The sequence below is a fragment of the Capra hircus genome, chromosome 13 (genome assembly GCF_001704415.2).
Source record: "Capra hircus breed San Clemente chromosome 13, ASM170441v1, whole genome shotgun sequence".
NCBI classification, from domain to species: Eukaryota; Metazoa; Chordata; class Mammalia; order Artiodactyla; family Bovidae; genus Capra; species Capra hircus.
The window spans coordinates 74,588,513-74,605,976 of NC_030820.1; the positions used below are offsets into that span (position 1 = coordinate 74,588,513).

Genomic DNA, 17,464 nt, shown 5'->3' on the forward strand with positions numbered 1-17,464 from the left:
GGGCCCTGGGAGGTGTCAGACCTGCTGTGAGGGCTCCTGGCTACGCTTGGGGGCGAGGGAGGTGAGTGACCTTGGGCGAGTCACCTGGCTCCTGGAGCCTGTTTCTCCTCTGCAAAATGGGGCGACCGACTGGTACCACTGACCTCCCAGGGACGGACTGCAAAGGCGAAAGAGAGGAAAGGACGTGGTAAATGACCAGATGCCCTTCGCTTGGGTGCGGTTATCTTCAGGACTTCCCCCAGCCTCCCACCTGGAGGTAAAGTGTTGGTGGCGTGGAGAAGAGATACCTACCTGTTCAAGTACAACCTGAGTAATTCCTATCAAGACACCTCCTTGGAACCTGGAAGCTTTCCAAAGGAGAAGACTCCCCTCCCCCACCTTACCTGTGTGCACTTGTGACCTGCCATGGTGAGCTAATTCTGTGGTGGCGAAACGCACCGTCCCCACGTTCGCTCACACCTGTGCCTGCGTCTGCTCTTGCCCCGCCTGGTATGCCTGTCTCCTTTCGTCTGCTTGGCAACTCCTATCCAGTCTTCAAGCCTCACTTCAAAAGGGACAGCTGCTACTGGGACTCTTTGCTCTCCTCCTGCCCCAGGCAGAATTGGTCGCTCCTTTCTCTCTGCCTTCCACACTGTCTTGTTATGGCATCTATCCATCCGCCCGTTTATCCATCCACCCATCCTTCATCCATCCGCTCGTATTCACTGAGCACTAATACTGTGCATCTCTGATCGTGTTCTGAAGTTTTGAATAAGTCTCAGTTTACGTGGGCTAGTGGTTCTTCATCTCCCCTCCCCTAGGAAACTGCTCATACGTGCAGACGTTGCTTTCTTCTTCAGGGATCTCTGGTCATGTGCAGAGCAGACAAGCGGAAGGCGGGCACTGGGTGTGAGCCCCACCACGAGGCCCCCCAGGTGCACTTGAGGGCGAGGGAGGTGAGTGACCTTGGGCCAGACTGTGGATGCTGTGTGTGGTGGATGCTGTGATAGCCTGCAGGTCACCCTTTGGGAATGACTTACTCCATGAGGCCCTGGGAGCGTGGCTGGAGGGATGGTCAGCCCTCTTTGGAGGGCTGTCTTGATTGGAAGAAGACTGCCTCACCCTAGGCTGTGCCTCCTTCCAGGGTAGACTCAATTCCAACGACAGACGAGTGTGGAAGCGTGAAGGCCTGAACCTCTCTCACACTGGCTTGTGACAGCTCTGCAGGGTCATCCCAACTCCAAAGCTCCCCATGGGGTTGACTGAGGCCTTTGTCGCACCTGCCATGAAGCTTGACTCCTCCCTCTGCTGAAACGTGCCTCCCTTGCCTCCCTTCCGCGGGTGTTTTTCCAAGCCCCCTCTCTAAATAACATCATGGACTTTAATCTTTACCTCTGGGTATACTTCCCAGGGAACCCATTAGATTTAAAAGCCCTGCAGAAGTTTCTTGAGGACAGCACAGCATCAATCACGCCTTGTGTATCTCCAGCAGCTCTCGCTGGGCAGGGCATGGGGGGACTTGCTCCAGAAACGGTTATTGAATGCATTTGAATGCCTTTCCTCCTGCTTCTCTGTTCTGTCCCTCTGTTGGCCCAGCAGGAGAGTTCTCATCAGATATCCAGGAGAAAAAGATGAACCCTTCGGCAGGATGCCAGCCGGACCAGAGCTTGTGGGCCTGTTTCTGGGGAAATGTACTAGTTGCCAACGAAACTGTGCATAACCATGGGAACAGAAGTTAAGCTAATTGGTTACTATGAAACAAGGTCAGAGGGGCCCGGCTGATGTCAAGTTAGGATGGAGGCTCAAGGGGATGGCTGGGAGGCCGGCAGGGACGGGCGGTGGTGAGGGGACAGCCTTTTCTTGTTCGGCAGATCATTTAGAAGTTAGACTAGTCCTCGGAAGCCGGGGAAAACCTCACTTCACTTTCCACTGTTGGAAACTCCTTCATGAAACAAACATCTGTCAAGCGTCTCCACTGTCCCAGGCATGGCAGCAGGGACGGTGACCTCAGGAGGCCAGAACCTCAGTGTTTGCTCTGCCTCTCACTTGCTTTGGCATCCAGGCAAGTTGTCGCATCCCCATGGCTGACATTTGCTGAATAGTTATTACTGTGTGTCCCGTTATGTGTTAACTGCTTTACATACACTAGTTCATCTTCACAACAGCTTCGCTAAAAGATATATATTATCATTCCATCTTTAAAGAAAAGGACATGGGCTCAGAGGGGATCAGCGGCATGCCCGAGACACACAGCTGATCCCAGGGCCAAGCGGGTATGTGAACCCAGGTCTGGTGGAATCCCGAGGCTGTGTTCTTAGGCACTATCCTGCTCAATGTCTACGAGCTCAGTTTCCACAGCAATGAAAATAGGTACAATCAATTTTGACTGTATTGGGGTTGTTAGCGATTAAATGACTGACGTGAGAGGCTTAGAAGGTGCCTGGTGAACGTCCAGTGTTCTCCTCCCCATTTCCTTCGTCCCCTGCGCCTCAATGCTTCCCTGGGTGGGAGGAATGATGGCCCCATCTGCCGTCTCTCCAAGGACACACGTCTCTGTCCCAGGTCCAGCAGTGTCTGGCACACGGCCAGCGCTCACCGAATGCTGTCGGCCCCAATGGATGATCTGGGAGTCCCCACCCTCAGCTCTCTGGATTGCAAATCGGGGATCCCACTCAGTCCGTTAGTCTGTGATGCAGCAAGCTGTGGCAAGTTCCACGAAGACAATTCTCTTGGTGCCGTGGAACTCTACTGTCAAGACACTGGAACTTCTAGGTTTTTCTCAGCAGAATGGAGTGTTAACAGGTAAGATGTGATCCCCTGAGCCCTCCTGGCAGAGAGGGTACCAGAAGGAAGATGAGGGTATTCCCGGTCCAGCCTGATGTCTCAGCTTTCCCCCACAGGCAAACTCCAGTTTGTTCTCATACTCACCACACCCCCAACTGCAGACATGCTCATATATTGGGGGCATTAACCTTCTTCCCACTGTAGGCCCCTGGAGAGGTGGTGGGCATGTAAGCACTTAAAACTCGAACCTGTGGGTCAGCCCTCCTCCCTGGCCCCCTCCTCAGCAGAAGCGCTGGGGCTGGAGGCCTCGTGGGGACAGACGCCACAGCCTTGGAGACAAGTCACATCCTCAGCTTCCTTCAACCTGTGTGCGCAACGGAGTTGCCATGGCGACACTGCAGCCCTGAGATGCAATGGCTGCAGACAGCATGGGTGCTCCCAGGGCTCAAAGCTGAGGGTGACGCTGTCTGACCTGGGAGGCCAGGCGACTGAGTGGGTCTGGTAGGGGGAGGAGGAGAGGGAAGGCCCCTCCTCTAGGCTTGGCTGGTAATTGGCGCTAAGTGAGGGACCGCCACGGAACCCAACGTTCTGGTAGTGGGGCCCCTGCTCTGCACCCTGTAATTACTGCACCAGACAGCACTTGTTCCCTGTGCGGGGAGAGGGAGACAGAGTGGGGAGCAGACAGGAAGCTCTCATCCACCTGAGCCAGCGGGGCTCTGGCAGCCTCTTCCCACCGCCCAAGCATCCCAAGCAGGTTCTCTGGCAGAGGTGGAGGCCCTGGCCCCTGCTGTCTGCTGGCTCTCCCCACATCAGCGGTGTGGAGCACAAGCTTCCTTTAATCCTACCCTCTGAGCCTACAGAATCCGAGGGCAGGGGTGGAGGTGCAGGAACCAGATAAGACACCGCCTCGGGGGAGTCCTGGGTGTCACACCTCCATTTGCGGGAGAAGTCTGCGCTGTGAAGCTGAGCCAGCGGCAGAAGACCTCGATTCTAATTCCTCCTGGGCCCAGAAGTTCTGGGGGCCTCAGGCTACTCACTGCCCCCTCCTGGGCCTCAGTTTTCCTAGTCTTAAGACTGAGCATGGGACTCAAAGTCATTCTTAAGGCTTCTTCTACAGCAGGGATTGACAAACTCCAGCATGCAGGTGGAATCCTGGTTTTGCAGGAAGCGTTCCCTGGAACACGGCCCTTCCCTTTCGCTTCTGTATCTCTGTCTGTGGCTGCTTCCCTGCCACAAAGGCAGACTTGAGGAGCTGCAACAGGGACAACATGGCCCCCGAATGGAAAATATTTACTATCTGGTCTTTCACGGAGAAAGTCTGCGACCTGTTTCTAAAATATTAATGTTCTCCTGGGCTTGATGGGCTGGGCTGTTCTGGCTCTGATCTGATTAGACCAACTCCTAACAAGTCCCTCTACCTGGAGGCACCAGGGCGGGTCCTGCTCCCAGGACTCTGTCTGGGTCTGGCCGGTGCCCGGAGACAGGCGGTTTCCGGAGCCAAAGCCTAGTGCGGTGGCGCCACCTGCTGTGAGTGCTGGGCACACTGGGGCCCAGAAGGACCACCCGCCTGCCCGCTCCCAGGCAGGGCAGTGGCGTAGAGAGGGGCATCTCCTCTCCTCTCTCTCCATTTTATAAAGAAGACTGCAGACTAGTGGGCAGGTGGGCGGAAGGCTCAGGTCCCAGAGGCCCATAACCCCTCCATACATGTCCCGTAGACACACGTGTAGACACACAGAGCTGGCTGTGAATTTTAGCATGCCTGCTCACTTAGGGTCTTGGCTCCATGGTTGTCAAAGGACTTTCAGAATATGTGCGAAAATAGCATTCGATCTGCTATGAACATGACTCAGTCCTTAGAACACCTCTGAGATAACCATATCCCCATTCCACAGATGAAAAGACTGAGGTTCAGAGAGGTTAGGTAATTTGCTTAAGGTCACACAGTGAATGACGAGAGTCAATATTCAAATCAGGCTGTGAAAACACTACAGTCCCCAGAATATGAAACTCAGTACCTGTTCTTCGCTGCCTGCAGGTGTGGCGAGGCCCCAAGAGAGGGCTCTGGGGCTCCGACAGGAGACGAGAGACACGGGCGAGTCCGCTGAAGGAGGCGGAAGCGGGGAGGCTGGGCCCCCCCGCCCCCACACCTCCAGGCAACACAAGGTGGCCAGTGGACCGGAAACCCTTTATTTCCAAGCTATAAATAGGTCTGCTTGCAGAGAAAGGACAGTCTCCAGGTGACAGGGCCCCAGCGTCCCCACCTCCCGTCCCTAACTGCACTGCAGTCCAAGCCCAGCCCCCTGGAAACCTGTCTTCTCTCTAAAATCACCATCCCGGCTCTCAGAGCCTGGCGAGCGGCTGCAACAGCCCACTCCCTGCTCCTGCTGCGACACCAGCGCTGCTGGGCCCCCGCTCCGGCCAGGCCCAAGGCTGGCCTGGTGCCCACCTGGCACACCAGCTCTCTGCCCCGGCCCCAGCACCGGCTGCATGCCCTCCGAGGCCTGGCCCAGGAGATGCTGGGCCCACTGCTGCCCGGCGGCCAGGAGGAACCACCCGGGTCCCCAAGCCGCTGACTGGTCCCCCGGCTGCTCACTGCTGCCCCTGGGCCACGAAGTATTCCTCCTCCTCGTTGTCCTCGTCCTCCAGCTGGCTACTCCGGAGCAGCAGCTCCAGGTCGGGGTTGGAGCCTAGCCCCTTCAGGGGCTTAGGGGCACTGTCACCTGGGGACAGAGACAGCAGCATCACACACCCAGCAAGGGTCTGCCTGCCCTGGCCTGACAGGAGAGCGTGCCGAGGGACCCAGGCCCCCACCCGCTCCCTGGAAATGACCCCCGCAACTTCTCGGAGGAGTGGCGGTGGCCAAATCACCAGGCGAACTCCCTGAATTAGAGGAACGGGCAGGGCAGGGGCAGCTGAACTGACCAGACCAGATTGCAAATGGCTTGGGGGGTCGAGAGCCACCTGCCTCCTCCTGGCAGGGATGGGCGGAGGGGAGATCCAGGAGGAGAGGGTCACCAGGAGACAGGCTTCCGAAAGGGGCTCTGGGTACCTCTGGCATGCAGGGCTTTGAGGGCGATGTGCAGAGATATTCCCGAGAGGCAGAGGGCAAAGCCCAGCCAGTTCAGGAGGCTGATCTGGTCACCCAGCAGATGCGCTGCCAACAGCAAAGTGCAGACTTCCTGCAGGAAGAGAGGCAGGGAGGGGGCGTGCTCATGGCCAGGGCGGGGGGCGCTCCTTGGCAAGGAAGGTGGGGCCTGGGGGCGCAGTCACACTGCAGGGGAGAGGCAGACCTGCCCAAACTCCCTGCAATGCAAAGGGGGAAGCCTCCCTGAGTTCGGGGACCAGCCTGAGGCCTCCCCGGCTCTGTGTTACTATGGACAGAGGGGAGGTGGTTTTTACAGAATTCTGTCTGGACTGGAAGAGGCAGACCGAATCCAGGCTGGGGACACACAGTAGCAAGTCCAGGCAGGAAGGACAGCTGCCCTTCCAGAAGCACCTGTGCATGGAGCACCTCTGGTGCCGTGGGGCGGGGTAGTCACACTGGGCTCTACAGGACCCATTGGTCACAAGGTTCTTCGTAAGCACTGGGTGCAAAGGGGACTGATCAGATGACATTCTGAGAAACACAGCTCATGCGTCATCACTGGGTGGGCCGAGACCCTCAGGGAGCCCTGTGCTGCTGGTTTCAGGGAACACTGTTCCAGGATCAGGATCTGCCTGTCCACTGCCCTGAGCAGGAAGCAGTGAGTGATGATGGGGGGAGGAAGGGGAGAGGAGACGCAAGGAGACGGCTGGGGCTCCTAGACAGCGGTAAAGGCAGGATCAGCAGCCGCAGGGCCCTCGTGATAGAACCATCCCTCACTGTGCTCCTGGCAGACACTGTCAATCAATCACTGCCAAGCACAGGACCCTATGCTGATGAGTCTGACTGGGGGCTTTTCAATCCTGACTCCAGGCCGCTGCCTCATGACCAGAGTTGGCTTTCTTGGTAAGATGTAAACATGTCCCAGGCCTAGTGGAGTCAGCCTGGCTACCTGCTAGCTGTATATCCCTGGGTAAGGGAAGCTCTTCATGTCTGTTTCCCCATCTGTGAGGCAGGGCTGTCCCCACTCTCCCCCTCCGCCCACTCCGGGCCATGGTGATGATGGACGGACTGCCAGGTGAGACAGGCACTTCCATCTCTTCCTGCAGGACTCTGGGAAGCAGGAGCTGGGGCAGGAGCTGGGACACCTGCTGGAGACAGGCTCCCCTCTAAGACAGGACTGGGGTCGCCTTCAAGACTGTACCTTAAAAATGCCGGCAATGGAGAGAGTGAGGCTGGAGGTCCTGGAGACCAGGAGGAATTCAGAGAAGCCCAAACCAAAGGCGAGAATCCCGCCAAGGAAGAGGCTCCCAAGCACCCGCAAGAGCAGCCCTGTGTCCTGGAAACGGAAGATTTTCTCAGATGTGGACAAATGGAGACCTGGAAGCAACGGGGGGAGAGAGCGGGGGGCCACGTCCTGGGTGTGCCTGTCTGGGCGGCCTCACCCCACCCAGCCGTCGGGTGTGATTTGCCACGGCTACACCCCACCCTCCCTGCACCCGCCACCTGTCTGAGGCCCCAATCCTGGGACAGGAGGCGTCAGAGAATCTCAGGCAGATGGCCAGGGACTTGGGGAAACCAGGAAGCAGGGCCGGCTGCCAGGGAGCCCGGGGGCAATACAAGCCAAGGATCCTAACGGGGACTGATGGAGGCTTCTGAGCCTCTGGACTAGAGCGGGGGCCTGGCACACAGCGGGCATTGGGCGGAAGCACCTTGCTCCTTCACACCCTGTGTACCACCTGTCTTTGGGGAGGAGGCGGCGGCGAGGGCTGTGACTTCCTGTGGCCTTGGCAGCTGTGAGACCCCATGGCCCAAAGAAGATGGGGCACCTGCTACATGAGAACTGTCAGTGCCCTGGGCCACTGGAGGAGGCCCTTCACTCCAGGTGGGTCCAGGGACAAAACTCCATCCATACAAACCTCCTCCATCTAACTACAGAGCTGTGGGGTGTAGCCGAGACATGTGCCCTTTTCTGGACCACCGTTTCCCCACTGACAAAACAAAAGGGACTAGACTGGACAGTACAGTTTGATGAACAGTTCTCAAAAAGTAAACATACACACGTTCAAAGAGACGACAAAACCATGGCTCCTGTTCCAGAGATACCCACTCATGCCTCCACACACCAAGTTGTGCCCAGACTTTCAGAGGACCCTTGGGTCTCCAGCACTGCCCATCTGAGAGAACAGGAAAGGCTCCCGGGGGTAGAAGCCAGTGGGAAGGTGAGCCCTAGAAGCGGCAAATGGACACTCGTGGGAGCGGGAGGCTGGCCGAGGAGGCTTTTGGAGGGAAGCACTGAGGAGCAGAATGTCGGAGTCCCCTGGGCACACAGCCTTTTGACGCAGGACATCTTGTCTGGTGCTGGGCTCGGCAGCACTGCAAAGGCGTCGGCAAATTGAAGGGAATTCGGGGAAGAGCAACATAAGTAATGAAGGCGCTTGGGGGATTAATTTACCAGAAAAGATTAAAGAAGCTAAATCCATGCAGCTTTGCTAAGTGATGACTACCAGGGGCTCTCGGGTGAGAGTTTGCAGAGATGGGGAAATGGTGTAAACATCTGGGAAGGGAGGGAGAGTGTGGCGCTTGGTGAGGGGCATAAGGAGGGGATGGAGAGAGATTTTAAAACAGGGGAAAAAAAAAAATGAGGCTGCAGAGCACAAGTTTCCTGGACAACGGAGCTGCAGAATAATCTCCGAGAGGTTTGAGACGCTTCACTGCTTGAAACTTAAATGGATGTGGGACAGAATTCTCTGTGATGACCCTGAGGACAGAAGGGACTCTGGGAGGAAGGATTGACAGAGGACGAAGACCAATTCCAAAACATCAGGGAGAGGAACATGGTGGCCTCCCCCGGCCCAGGCTAGACACATCCTTCTGACTCTTCCCTGGGAGGTGAGGCGGGGAAGGGGGAAGGAACCCGCCCCTTCCTCACTCCCCAGCTCCCTGACCAGGAAACAGCCAAGGCCAATCCCACACACCTCTCCACGCCTGAACCTCCTATTCCCACTTCCTGGGGTGCCCGCCCTCATCGGGGGGTCAAAATCCCATTCATTCTCCAAAAATGCACTGTCTGGGAAGCCTCAACTTGCCTTTCTGGCCCACCAACCTGGACATTCATGACTCTACTCCAACTAAGAGAAAGGGTATCGTGGTTAAGAGAGGGGCCGGCTGGTATATGAGCTACGGGGACCTTGAGCAAGGCTAACTTGACTTCTCTCTGCCGTAGTTTCTTTTATCTGCAAGATGAGGCAGTCCTAGTACTGGCACATGGGGTTTGGGGGGAGTATTAAATGAGTTAATATGTTTAGAACAATCAGAACAGCCCTGGTATACTTTTAGCGCTGTGTGCATTTACCATCATTACCGCCTGGTGTGTTTTACATGTGACTTCTCAGTAGCATTTATCCTGCGAGATTCTAGCCCCTTGGTTTAAGTATCTGTCCAGCCTCCAAACCAGGCACTCCCAGGGTCGGGACCACCATCACTAATCTCTGGAACCTCCGCAGCTACCACAGTGCTGGGCTCCGAGCAGAGATCAGAGCTCTGTGCCGAGGTCCCCCCAAGGTGGATGACCCCACGTACCTTCAAACACGGCAAAGAGAGGGAAGAGCCCCAGGAACATGAGTGGCTGCAGGTGGAACATGGTGTCTATGGGGTTCTGGAGTCCTGCACAAATGACTTGTGTGAGCCGTTGTGCCCGGCCTGGCCCGCCTGCACCCTGCCCGCCTCCACCCTGCCTGGTGCCCTGAGCCCACCAAGTTCCGCCTTCTGCAGGAGCATCTGGGTGAGGGTCCAGCGAATGCCGCCGATGAACGAGGCACCCAGCACCAAGGCGAAGCCCTCGATGTTGAACTGCGTCGACTTGTAAGTGAACATGAAGAGGCCCCCGGCGATGAGGAGGACCACCAAGACTAGTGCCGCACGCTGAAAGGACAGGGTCAGGGAGCAGCTGCAATCAGCTCGGGGGTCTCGAGTTCATCACGCCTGGGAGACTGGGGGTCAGTGACCATCTTGGCTGCCCTTGGGGCAAGGCCTCCTACCTGCCCCACCCTGGGGTCCTGGCTGGTCCCTTCCCTTCGATGTTACCAGGGCTGACACCCGGTTGGCATGGGCCCCAGACCCTGAAACATGGCAGGAGTGCTATCCTACAGCGGCCCTAGGTCCCCACGTGGCCCCACCGCCCCCCAGGACCCAGCACATGCAGGGCCCCAGCTGCACAGCAGGGCCCCCCCGGACCACTGCCCCAGCCCCACGTCCTTGAACCTCGTCTCCCGCAGCCACTGCGCCTGCCACACCAGTCCCTAAATCTTCTCCAGCAGCACCCCGGGTCTGTCCCCAGGGACAGAGCGCCACTGAGCTGGGCTTGCCTCCTTGGTCACAGGCAGGGAAGCCACGGAGCAGCTCCCGCTTTCTATTCTTAGCATCAGTGGGGGCGGGCAGGACGCAAGGAAAGCTGGGGCCTCACCAGCTCCTCCAGCTTGAAGATCAGAGAGAAGATGAGGATGAAGAGGACGGCTGAGGACTTGGTCATCGTGTACCTGCAAGGGAGACGTCCCCGTGACATGCTGCTGGAGCCAGCGACACAGACTTACTGCCAGGAAAGGAGCCCAGGGGAGACCCCTGACCTCCCTGAGGGCCGCAGGCCCCGCGCCATACAAAAGACCAAAGGAGGGAAGCGAGTCGTCTGGGTTGACACGTGACCTTTAATCGGAAGGAATCTCTGACTCGGAGGCCTCTGATTATCACCAGAAAATAAAAAAACTGAGCTTCCCGAGTCCTGTGATTTACGGGCTCTTTAGTGGAGATCAGGATTAAGGAGGGAAGACAGAAATGGTGAAAGAAGGGGCAGCCACACACGGCTCGCTGAAGCGCAGAACCTGAGATAAGCAATAGCTGCTCCCTCTGCCCTCCGTGCCCCCTTCCCCGCTGCCTGGCAGGGACCTGGCAGGGAGGTGCAGCCCCCTGCCCCAGCCTGCTGGACAGATGGCCAGAGGGCCCAGTACTCACAGCGAGACGGTGATGTAGAGGAAGCTCCAGTTGGACAAGCCCACATCCAGCGCCGTAGCCAGAGCTGCGGAGACATGGGGCACGCGTGGGACACCCCGCCCGGGGAAGGAGCCCTCCTGGAGCTTTCTTTTCCACCCAGCAGCTGAAGGGTTAACTCCTGGCCCCACGCCCCTGAAGCAGAAGGGGCTGCAACATTAGGGCAACAGTCCACTGTCTAACCGCTTCCCATTTGTTGGATATTAACGAATGCCACGCCCACCCAATGAGGGAGGGGTGTCCACCTGATCCTGAGGACCCCCCACTGGAAACTCTGCAGACTGGCTCCTGCCTCCCTCGGGATGAAACACGCTGTCGTCCATCCCCCGCCACCACCACCAGGACTTGGTCCTCCAGTATCTGAGCCAGCTGCCTTCTCAGTTCCGCTTCCTCTCCCGACAGCTGAGTGTTCAGCTTCCGGAGACACTTTCAGTTCCCTGGCAGATCTGCCCACGTACCAAGCCTCTCCCGGAGACACTGGGGCCTCCCCTCCGAGGGGACCCGCGCCCCACCCCAGGTTTCAGCCCACAGCCCCCGCTCCTGGAAGCCCTCCCGCGCGGCTGCCAGCTGGTCCCTCCCCTGGGCTCTGTGGGCTCCTGCGCCCAGTCGCAGGGCCGGCCGTGATGTGCCCTCTGACCACCGTCTCCAGGCCGTGATGCATGTGTTCAAGGGTGTGCCACGTTCAAGGGTGTGGGAAGGTCAAGCCACTGCACCTCCCCCATCCCCACCCGCCCCCTATGAGGCAGCACTGGGGGTGGGGAGGACGCCGTGAGGAGTGACCCCGGAAGGGCTCAGCTTCATGCCTTCCTTCCCCTCTGAGCTGCCCCCTCCCTCCGGCCCACAGGCAGGCACGTACCGGTGGGAGCCACTCTTCTGAGGTAGTCGGGCCAGCTCAGCACCACACGGGCCCTGTGGCTGGAGCACTGAACCAGGGCCCTGGACAGGGCGGAGAACAGGAAGATCACAGCCAAGTGCAGCATCGTCATGAAGAGGGGGAAGTGGAAGCTCTGGGGGGCCCAAGCACAGAGTGGAGTGCCTCCGTGACCGCCCGCCCCTGGCCCCCGGCGCCCCCCACCCCTGCTGGCCTGGCTGCGGGTTCAGGGGCCTCTGCAGTGTTTGAGGGGCCCTCTGACCCACCACATTTGCCCTGGCTCACTCCCCAGTCTCCCCCTTTCCTGATGCCCCTCCATCCCGGTATTTCAGGGGACTCCCGGGCAAGGCCCTGTCCCAGCACTGGTGTGGACTGGCTCCCAGCCTGGCTGGCTGAAGCCCGTGCCTCCCCGCTGCTAAACATCAGGGGGCGCCGCGGCCCCCATGTACCTTGGTCAGCCACTTGTTGTAGAAGGTGATGCCGATGGAGAAGCAGTAGTAGAGGAGCACGAGCCCCAGGGTCAGCACCGCCCTCCACACGAAGGCCACGTCGGGGGCGCACCTCCCCATCCGCAGACGCTGGCCGGCGGGGGCAGCAACCACCTCTCGGGAAGACGCCCCGCGGGAAGGGCCGGTCGGGCTGGGCCTGCGACTTTTAGCAAGCACGCCTCCCGGCTGCCGCTTCCATGATCTGGAATCGTCTACGGAGCCCCAGGTGCCGTCCTCACCTTCGGGGCTGGTGGCCCGAGCCAACCCTCTCCATGATCAACCGTGGACGCGGCTCGCTGGACCCCAGGGCTGAGACTAGAAAGAGGAAAAGGGCCGCGCCGGTTGGCTGGGGCAGGGGGAGGGTGACTCAACGCGGCCACCCCGGCCCTGGCCTGCAGGGAGCAGGGGTGACCCAGCCACGGGACTCCCCGCAACCTGTTACCTCCACTCTCCTGTCGCCTCGAGCTCTTCTCTGTGAATTCACACCAAAGTGACCTTTTAAAAATGCAAATGTGATCATGCCAGAGCAGCTGCGGCCCTTCAGCAGCTGTCAGGGCTCTTAAAGCAAGACCAAGACCCTCCCCTGGCTAAGGAGGCCTGCCCCGTGGCTGGGCTCTGGGTGCCCTGTCTCACCCAGGGCCTGCTTTTCCCTAGGCACATCCAGCTCTTCCCTGCTGCCGCAGGGAGCCGAATGCTCTGCACGCCCTGCATTCCCTCCTCTGCAGGTTCTACTGATCATCAGCTCGGATGGCTCTTCCTGGGGGAGCACTGCCTCCACAGGCCCCCCGAGACATGGCTGCTCCCCTACTCCTCCGACATCACATGTGTGCCAGGCCTGAGAGCCGGCTGTGTGCCCCGTCGTCAGGCGGTGAGCCCCAGGCACACAGGAGGTGTGGTGTTCACGACAGCTTATAGCCACCTGGCACCCTATGTTCGCTATATGGTTCGATGAGAGAGGGCACGTGATTTTCAGGGGACAATCTGGTCTTCGAGGCACTGAAAATGAACCAGAAAACTAATGCCTCCTGTGCCTTAGCCTCTAACAACTACTGTCAAAGAGGCAGTGCCTGCCTTCAAGTCTCAGCGAAAGAAAACCAATAAAACCAAGCCCCGCCTCCTTATCAATCCAGCCAAGCCTAATGAGCGTCCAAAGCATGCAGGCTGGGGTCGGGGAAGACCAGGCGGACCCGGGTCGAGTGTGACCCACCTGCAGCCCCATCTGTGTGTCTCTCCTTCCCCATGCTCCTCCCTGCTGAAATGCCACCTCCTTCTGGAAGCCTTCCGAACATATCTTACCTCCCCCACCCCGAGTCCTTTCTAAAAGGAAAGCACTCGGTTCTGTACTCTGAAGCCTGGCTTACCATGTCCCCTCCCCATTGTGGGAGCTGGTGCAAGGCCTGGCCGGAAGGACATCAGAGGCTGTGGTTCTCTTTGGGAAATTCTGGAAACCTGTGCTCCCCACATCAGACTCCTTCACGTGGCCAGAGTGGAGCACGCGGGCACCAAGCCCACCTCTGACAGAACTCCAGGCCCATGCTCCTTCCTCTATACCAAGGCTTCCCAACTGTGGCATTAGTGCTATTTGGGGCTAGATAATTCTTTGCTGGGAGAAGCCCTGTCTGTGCACGGGAGGATGTTAAGCTGCATCCCTGGTCGTTGTGCACTAGGGGCCTGAAGCATCCCTTCCCCGCAAGTTGGGACGACCAAAAATGTCTCCAGATGTTGCCAACTGTTAACCTGGGGGTGGGGGGTGGGAACCGCTCCCCCTTGAGACTGACTGCTAGGTCCCACAGGCAACTGCGGGGCCTGTTGGCACTAGGGGAGCTATCTCTTGGCACTCCCTCTCCCTGGTTAGCCCTGGGCTCCCACACCAGGATGGTCAGCACCCTGCTGGGAATTGATTTCTTATATCTCCTGGCTTCTGGAGTGGTTCCAGCTCCAACAGGCTCCAACACTGCCACGTACGTGCTCCCTCCACTGTTCAAATCCTGCCCTTCTTTCAAGGAGCCAGCCCAGGCCCGCCACCTTCGGGAAGTCCCCATGAGGACCCCAGCCCACAGGGAGCACCTTTTCGAAAGTTAACGAGGCCCCTCACTGGTGTCCCTGCTTCCAATTCCTCCTACAGCCTGGAGGCAGCCATCCAGCTGCAGAGGTGGCCTGAGCACAGAAAGCAGACCAGGCCCTCACAGGGTTAATCCCAACTCCTCAGCAGACCCGAGGGGAAGGCCTCCCAGCCTCCGGCCTCTGCCAGCTTCTGCAACCTCATCTTCTCCTTCCCACCCCCAACCCGCCACGCTGGCCCCTGGCCATTTGTTCAACACATCAGGCCTGCGTCCTTCTTTGTATTCGCGGTCGCAGATCTTTGCTTGGTTGAACATCTTGGGGCCTGGGGCGGGGTAGGGGTGTGGGGAGGGGGGCGTCTAATCCTGGTGGCACCTCCCACTACCTGACGTTTCCTTGTTTGTCCACGTGTTTACCATCCACCCCCCGACTCCCACCCCACGGCGGGATGCGGCCTCTCCAAGTGCAGGGCCGGGTCCGCGCGATGCCCGCCTGGGTCCCGCCGCGGGGAGAGAGCGCGGAGGCCCGGGCCCCTCCATGACCGCGATACCGAGGCCCGGGAGAAGCATGACCCGGGCGGGCCCCGCGGCCGCGGCGCGCGGCGCCGAGCCTGGACCCCGCTCGCAGCCCCGCCCTGGTCCCCCTCCAACCCCGGGAGCGCGCGGAAGGCTCGCCGCGCGCCCACTCACCTCGCCCCGCCGGCGCTGCAGGCCCGGATCCTCCTGCCGGAAGTTCGAGGCCCACTGCCGCCACTGGGGGGCGCTTCTGCCGGAAGCCACTGGGGGTGGGCCCGGGGCCAGGGGCGGGGCGTGTCGGGGCGGGGCGGGGCGGGGGGCTGGTCCTCCCGTGCGGTCTGCGAAACTGCGTGCTGCGCGCCCTGGCTCCCCAGGAACCCGGCCTGAGCATCCCCCTTGGTTGTGTCTCCTGTTGTCAACCGAGGTCCTGGTCAACCAAGGTGCCTGCTGCAAGAGCCCCGCGCACCGCTGGCAGCCAGGAAAAGGTCACCTACTCATATATTTAAGTATTTACCTTATTCCAACCCAGTGCTGGGCAACCATGGAAACGCTTGGATCTCTTCTGGGCTTTTTCCTATGGGAGCTCAAGCCAGCTAGGGAGTGATATCGGAGGCATCAGGTTTCAGGACTTAGAAGATCCGTTCAGTTCAGTTTAGTTCAGTCGCTCAGTCGTGTCCGACTCTTTGCGACCCCATGAAATTGCAGCACGCCAGGCCTCCCTGTCCATCACCAACTCCCGGAGTTCACTCAGACTCACATCCATCGAGTCAGTGATGCCATCCAGCCATCTCATCCTCTGTCGTCCCCTTCTCCTCCTGCCCCCAATCCCTCCCAGCATCAGAGTCTTTTCCAATGAGTCAACTCTTCACATCAGGTGGCCAAAGTACTGGAGTTTCAGCTTTAGCATCATTCCTTCCAAAGAACACCCAGGACTGATCTCCTTTTGAATGGACTGGTTGGATCTCCTTGCAGTCCAAAGGACTCTCAAGAGTCTTCTCCAACACCACAGTTCAAAAGCATCAATTCTTCGGCGCTTAGCTTTCTTCACAGTCCAATTCTCACATCCATACATGACTACTGGGAAAACTATAGCCTTGAACAGACGGACCTTTGTTGGCAAAGTAATGTCTCTGCTTTTGAATATGCTATCTAGGTTGGTCATAACTTTCCTTCCAAGGAGTAAGCGTCTTTTAATTTCATGGCTGCAGTCACCATCTGCAGTGATTTTGGAGCCCCCCAAAATAAAGTCTGACATTGTTTCCACTGTTTCCCCATCTATTTCCCATGAAGTGATGGGACCAGATGCCATGATCTTCGTTTTCTGAATGTTGAGCTTTAAGCCAACTTTTCCACTCTCCACTTTCACTTTCATCAAGAGGCTTTTTAGTTCCTCTTCACTTTCTGCCATAAGGGTGGTGTCATCTGCATATCTAAGGTTATTGACATTTCTCCCAGCAATCTGATTTCAGCTTGTGCTTCTTCCAGGTCAGCGTTTCTCATGATGTATTCTGCATATAAGTTAAATAAGCAGGGTGACAATATACAGCCTTGACGTACTCCTTTTCCTATTTGAAACCAGTCTGTTGTTCCATGTCCAGTTCTAACTGTTGCTTGCTGACCTGCATACAGGTTTCTCAAGAGGCAGGTCTGGTGGTCTGCTATTCCCACCTTGGGAGGGAATAAATAGTAAACATTGGTGAAACATTTTGAGTGCCTGAAAATTTTATGAGCATGGTCTCAACTTCAGGAAGTTGAATAAGCAAGAACATCCCAGGCAGGAGAAATAAGAAGGCGAGGAGAAAGCTGGAGTCTGGCTTGGAACCCACTTGTTTACAAGAAGTTGACAAAAACTATGCGTTAGAAAAGTAGGCAAAAGGCAGATTGCAGTAGGCCCCAAAACGCCAACTGAGGAGCTGAGATCTTACCCGCTCTTCAGGATTCAGGAAAAGCGTTAAGACCACGCTGAGAGAGAGGACCATTTGGAGGCCAGAACCAGGTAGGCTACACAGTGGGGTTCAGTTAGGAACTTTTTGCTCTCCCTCTCCAGCCACTCCTGGATGGCTCACAGGCTGGCTGCAAACAAGAGTCCTTACAAGTGATCCAGCTGGGCTCCTTGACCTCTCTGAACAGAAGGCTCAAGACCAGAGTGTAAGCAGTTCTTTATGCAAACCACTGCTGCCCTGCCCCCGCCAGCTGGCATCACCAGGCATTCGTTCATTTAGCACTTATACCAACACCTACAATGGCACCGAGGCTCTTGGCTTTATTCAGTCAAGGCTGCATACACTTTCTGTGCCTTTTGAAAGCACTTGTCCTCACCCACTTCTTCCACAGAAGCAAGATGAAGTATCTGTTTCATCATGGCCCTCATTCAAGCCTCCAGGCTACCAAGGCTGAGGTTTGGAGGACAGTGTGGAACACCAGCTGGCAGGCTGGGCACTGAGCACCGGCAACGCTCAGGGTGAAGAACATGTCTTCCTTGTAAGGCACAAGTGCTCGAGCTGTTTCTTGGCTGTGTCCCTCCCTGGCAGGGAGAAGAGGGAGGTCATGTCCTCAGGGGGTACACAGGATGCCTTTCCTGCTGTACCTGGCAGGCCTGAGCAGAAAGCACTTTTTCCTGGTGAGAGTCTGTGAGCATCCT

General features: G+C 57.8%; 1 protein-coding gene across 4 annotated transcripts; it reads right to left on the minus strand.

Annotated features, from left to right (window-relative positions):
- Positions 4,930-15,062, minus strand: SLC35C2 (solute carrier family 35 member C2). 4 transcript variants are annotated; one of them, XM_018057958.1, is made up of 10 exons: positions 14,998-15,062; positions 12,209-12,562; positions 11,745-11,895; positions 10,853-10,916; positions 10,311-10,383; positions 9,601-9,769; positions 9,428-9,511; positions 7,050-7,225; positions 5,813-5,942; positions 4,930-5,483 (listed from the first exon to the last, which is right to left on the minus strand). In XM_018057958.1, the coding sequence occupies exons 2-10, from the start codon at positions 12,326-12,328 to the stop codon at positions 5,353-5,355; spliced, it is 1,098 nt and encodes a 365-aa protein (XP_017913447.1). In that variant the 5' UTR covers positions 12,329-12,562; positions 14,998-15,062; the 3' UTR covers positions 4,930-5,352. The 4 variants fall into 4 exon arrangements, with proteins under 4 accessions (XP_017913447.1, XP_017913449.1, XP_017913448.1 ...); XM_018057960.1 differs by lacking the exon at positions 14,998-15,062 and adding an exon at positions 13,609-13,628; XM_018057959.1 differs by lacking the exon at positions 14,998-15,062 and adding an exon at positions 12,690-13,447.